The sequence below is a fragment of the Limulus polyphemus genome, unplaced genomic scaffold (genome assembly GCF_000517525.1).
Source record: "Limulus polyphemus unplaced genomic scaffold, Limulus_polyphemus-2.1.2 Scaffold2483, whole genome shotgun sequence".
NCBI lineage: Eukaryota > Metazoa > Arthropoda > Merostomata > Xiphosura > Limulidae > Limulus > Limulus polyphemus.
In genome coordinates, this window is record NW_013668093.1 from 108,913 (window position 1) to 114,176 (window position 5,264).

A 5,264-nucleotide genomic window follows, 5' to 3' on the forward strand; every position below is an offset into this window, starting at 1 on the left:
AAAAAAAAAAAAAAAAAAAAGTCTCGTATATCTCATGCAGTTTTTTCCAGAAGCAACTTTTCTAACGCTTATAGAAAAGCCCTATTGGCCAGTACTAAATACAACATCTACGTAAAATGGCAGTTACTATAATAAGCACCACCCACATTCATATTGTAAAATCCAGAGGACAACGTTTCATCACGTGCTTTCCTTATCATCCTATGATTTGTCAAATGGGAGATACAGCAATTGGAATAATTGGTACTGAAATTGACACTTTCGACTAGGATTGGCTAAAAGTTTTACAACTGAGGTTTAACACACCCAGATGCAGTTTTATAAAGAAAACAGACTAGAAAAAGGTTTAGATACCAATCATAGATGGCAGAACCAGTGCTGAGGTGAAAGGAAATATCTTAAAAAATTTTTTGAAAAAAACATTTATTCTTAGAGGGCGCTTATTTACAGTCTAAAACGTATCTTAGTAATTTTTTCATTAAATTCCTCTTTAAACTTCGTATTATTTAATAACATTCAATTATTTGTACAAAATTTTTTATTTTTATAAATAGTAGCATGATCAGAAATCCATTAAGATATAAGTTCTCTATCATTTTTTCAATTCACAAATGATTTTGCCCTCACACAGGCATTGCCTACTAAGAAAGTTAGTAACCGGTAGTCATCGGGTTCAATCATTACATTATTTGTATCTGTATAATTAAGAGTAGTGTGTGTAGATGCACGGGAATGTTTTTAAACTTTGTGAAACTTTACAAAAATGAAATGAAGAGTTGGGAAGTACAGACAATATCACCGTATGCATAAGGGAGGGGTGGGTGTATATAGTACTATGCATTACAAAGGGAAGGTTATATGGGGAATGAATCCATCATCCCTTGTAGCCCCGTCTTAGTCATCAATCAACAGTATTTATAATTTGTATCGGCACTGTCACCTTGTTCAGTTTTAATACTTGTCCCTAATATCCAGGCTTTGAAATCGTCACTAAATCTGGTTGTCTCAAAGTGTCTTTTTGTACTAAAAGTGTTTGGTGGGTATCACGTTTTGTGGTATAGGTTTAACCTAGAAATCATTGAGATGCTTCGTACAACCATCAGATTCATTCAGAACTCTATGTAACCAACCTCATGTGAGTAGTTTAGACAGGTCATTTAAATGTTTCAATTACTTTAGATACCAGCTCTGATTTTACACTTTATGAACTCCCTGCATTCTTAATAGAAAATACTAAAACCCAAATAATATTTTTGATGCACAAGTTTTCCTCCTAGTTATTTATTAACAGAACATCAAAAGTTCTAAAAATGACTAAAAATTCAACTTGCCTACCCAACATATATCATCAAACTAGTCACTTGTGTTCTATACCTTTGTTTCTTCTGTTGCACATATAAACAGTTTGTATCACTTGTGTTATCCAACATATATCATCAAACTAGTTACTTGTGTTCTATACCTTTGTGTCTTCTGTTGCACATATAAACAGTTTGTAACACTTGTGTTATAAATGGTTTTCTTTTTCTGTTGGACATGTAAACAGTTTGCAACACTTGTGTTATAAATGTTTTTCTTTTCTATTAGACTTGTAAACAGTTTGTGACACTTGTGTTATACATGGTTTTCTTTTTCTGTTGGACATATAAACAATATGCAACACTTGTGTTATACATTTTTGCTTCTTCTGTTGGACTTGTAAGCAATTTGTAACACTTGTGTTATATCTTTTTTTCATCTATTGGACTTGTAAACAGCTTGTAGCACTTGTGTTGTACATTTTTGCTTCTTCTGTTGGACTTGTAAATGTACATTGAAATCTCTGGTAATATTTGAGAAATTAAACTTGGCATTTCTTCAGAAAATATGACTTCTTTTATAATTTGTCTCACTTTGCTATTTCAACTCCCTCCGGAGGTTATGAGTGTATTTTGGTGAGTCTTGGCTTGAAATTAATTATATAGACTAAACATAAGGACAGCCTAACGTGAAATCATGTACTGTAGTTTACAGTAAACAGTATACACAAGTCACCCTGGATTTTATAAAAACATTCTTACAACAGTTTTATTTCCATATTTTTTAGCTGTTTTTTTGACACCTTCCTCCAGTTTGCTGATACTTCATTGGTTGCTTCTCTTCTTCCTGTTCTCATAGAAAGGACCTTGATTCTGTACCCAGTGGAGGGTTACATTGAAAAAGTCCAAAGGTAATTTTTGTCGTTGTTAAAGATTTTTCTTGCATACATGTAGAGAGATCAGATGTCAATGTCAGATCAAAGTTTGAACATGTTAAGGTCACAGCCCAAAAACTTTGAAAGTTTATCAGAAGTTGTCCTTAAAAAAGGAAGACCTTTTTAACATGCCCAAGTTGTTTAATGTAAATGTTGGATTTGTTGATTTCTTGTGATATTAACTTTATTTGACGTTGTTTTGAAATGTAGCTGAGGTTAAATGAAAGTTTTAGACTTTACAAATTCTAATTGCTGTAATAAGTTAATGTTGTAGTGATAACTTGGTGTACATAGATGAAAAAGTTCAACATGTCTTCATTATTTCAGTTGACCCAACACACACACCTGTACAATTATAAAATTAGTGTTTTGTTATGTGTTTGATTTAAAAGTACAACATTACTTGTTCAGGTTATCTCTAGAGGATTGTCTGTAACTTGTTCAGGTTATCTCTAGAGGAATGTCTGTAACTTGTTAAGGTTATCTCTAGAGGAATGTCTGTAACTTGTTCAGGTTATCTGTAGAGGAATGTCTGTTTTACGATTCTATTTGTTTTTCACCTTGTAGAATGATGTCAGAAAATGTTATCAAACTTATATCTCTTCATCCTGATGTCCTGGTCCACCTTCAAGAAGAAATAGGAGAGTTCTATAGCCACATCAAAAACTTCAGTTATTCTTCTGAATTCTTTATAAGCTTGGTAACTATTATTACTCTCTATGTCAAAAAAAGGACTGTTATTTAAGGGTGATCATGAACTGTCATAAACTGGTGTTCTGTAAAATACAGAATACACCTAATGAGAGAGAGTTGTAACAGAAAAGTTCATAAACTGGTGTTCTGTAAAATAAAGAATACACCTAATGACAGAGAGTTGTAACAGAAAAGCTCATAAACTGGTGTTCTGTAAAATAAAGAATACACCTAATGACAGAGAGTTGTAACACAAAATTTCATAAACTGGTGTTCTGTAAAATAAAGAATACACCTAATTTGAGAGAGAGTTGTAACAGAAAATGTCATAAACTAGTGTTCTATAAAATAAAGAATACACCTAATGAGAGAGAGTTGTAACACAAAATTTCATAAACTGGTGTTCTGTAAAATAAAGAATACACCTAATGAGAGAGAGTTGTAACACAAAATTTCATAAATTGGTGTACTGTAAAATCAAGAATACACCTAATGAGAGAGTGTTGTAACAGAAAAGTTAATAAACTGGTGTTCTGTAAAATAAAGAATACACCTAATTAGAGAGAGAGTTGTAACACAAAATTTCATAAACTGGTGTTCCGTAAAATAAAGAATACAGCTAATGAGAGAGAGTTGTAACACAAAATTCATAAACTGGTGTTCTGTAAAATAAAGAATACACCTAATGACAGAGAGTTGTAACACAAAATTTCATAAATTGGTGTTCTGTAAAATAAAGAATACACCTAATGAGAGAGAGTTGTAACACAGTTTCATAAACTGGTGTTTTGTAAAATGAAAAATACACATTTTGGATTTGGTATTTTTTTCATCCACTTTATTCTTTTAAATCATTTTTACAGTAGCATTTACAATTAAGAAAACTTAACATTTGTTTGTATAGCATATGTGTATGTCAGTATATTTGAAATCCAAATTTATGAAATTAGTATGACAGTTTAAGCAGAGTCATTGTATGTTAAAACCTATCTCAGTTATATACTAACAGCTTCTCTTGATTTCTACTAAAATTTTACCAGTGTAAAATAATTTCACCACAATGAACTGTTCATATCTTAACAATTTCTATCAGTTTCTCATTCTGAGAATATACCCCTGACACCTAATGTCATGAGGATGAACTATGTTTTAACAGTTTGTTTTGATTTATTGTTCTATAATTCTACTTGTAACATCCATTACAAACAGGATGAACTATTGTTTTAATATTTTAACAATTTGTGTTGATTTATTGTTCTATGATTATACCTGTAACATTCATTACAAACACAATGAACAATTTTATTCATATTTTAATGGTTTGTGTTCATTTATTGTTTTAAGATTCTACCTGTGACATCCATCACAAGCAGGATGAACTATTTTGTTCATATTTTAATGGTTTGTGTTCTTTATTGTTTTAAGATTCTACCTGTGACATCCATTACAAACAGGATGAACTATTTTGTTCATATTGTTACGACAGCGGAAGTCTCGTGATGCTAGTAATACGACATGAGCTTCTAGAAAATTCATGTCCCTTCGTGAAGCCTCGAGTGTTTACTAGATGTGTGGTATTCTTGTATATAAGACCCCCAAGAAGTGATGGCAACAATGTAATTGAATTGCAGACAGAGATAGAGACGGACAATTGAGTCAAGCGCGTGAGTCGTTAGTTGTGAATTATAGCGTTTGTTTAAGTTATAGCGTGACTGTGGAAATTAAATTTATTGCAAAGTTGTATTGAGAAAGAATAAACTAGTTTTATTTAAGAAAGGATTTGTGTCACTAAAGTTTCATCAGAAAGAAATTATGCCGGAAGTTAACTTACGACCAGAGATGTAATAAAATGGTGTCAGAGAGTGGGACAAAAAAAAATAAGATGGAAACGAGAAGCGGCAAATCAAATTACAGCTTAGCAGATTTGATGGCAGCAATACAAGAACAGCAAAAGTAACAAGATGAGCGAGAAAAGAAACAAGAAGAGAGATTACAGCAGTTGTTGGAGGAAAAAGAAAAGAAACAAGAAAACCTTCAACAGTGGCAGCTCGAACAACAAAATAACCAAGAGAGATTACAGCAATTGTTGGAGGAAAAAGAAAAGAAACAAGAAGAGAGACAACAGCAGTGGCAAGAAAACCTGCAACAGTGGCAGCTCGAACAACAAAATAACCAAGAGAGATTACAGCAATTGTTGGAGGAAAAAGAAAAGAAACAAGAAGAGATTCAACAGTGGCAGCTCGAACAACAAAATAACCAAGAGAGATTACAGCAATTGTTGGGGGAAAAAGAAAAGAAACAAGAAGAGATTCAACAGTGGCAGCTCGAACAACAAAAT

The 5,264-nt window shown here is 32.2% G+C and overlaps 1 protein-coding gene and 1 long non-coding RNA gene across 6 annotated transcripts in view; one reads left to right on the plus strand and one right to left on the minus strand.

Annotated features, from left to right (window-relative positions):
* Positions 1-5,264, plus strand: part of LOC106467083 (AP-5 complex subunit zeta-1-like) — an 89,469-nt gene that overhangs the window by 63,347 nt on the left and 20,858 nt on the right. For all 5 annotated transcript variants that reach the window (XR_002612349.1, XR_002612350.1, XM_022395204.1 and 2 more), the window contains exons 13-14: positions 2,087-2,209; positions 2,801-2,933. Coding sequence is in view for 3 of the 5 variants with exons in the window: in XM_022395204.1 (XP_022250912.1) it covers positions 2,087-2,209; positions 2,801-2,933 (256 nt within the window). In the remaining 2 variants the exon portion in view is untranslated. The remainder of the gene's footprint in view (positions 1-2,086; positions 2,210-2,800; positions 2,934-5,264) is intronic.
* The window catches only part of LOC111087694, an 18,624-nt gene that overhangs the window by 11,129 nt on the left and 2,231 nt on the right, over positions 1-5,264 (minus strand). The gene's annotated exons all lie outside the window — the stretch shown is intronic.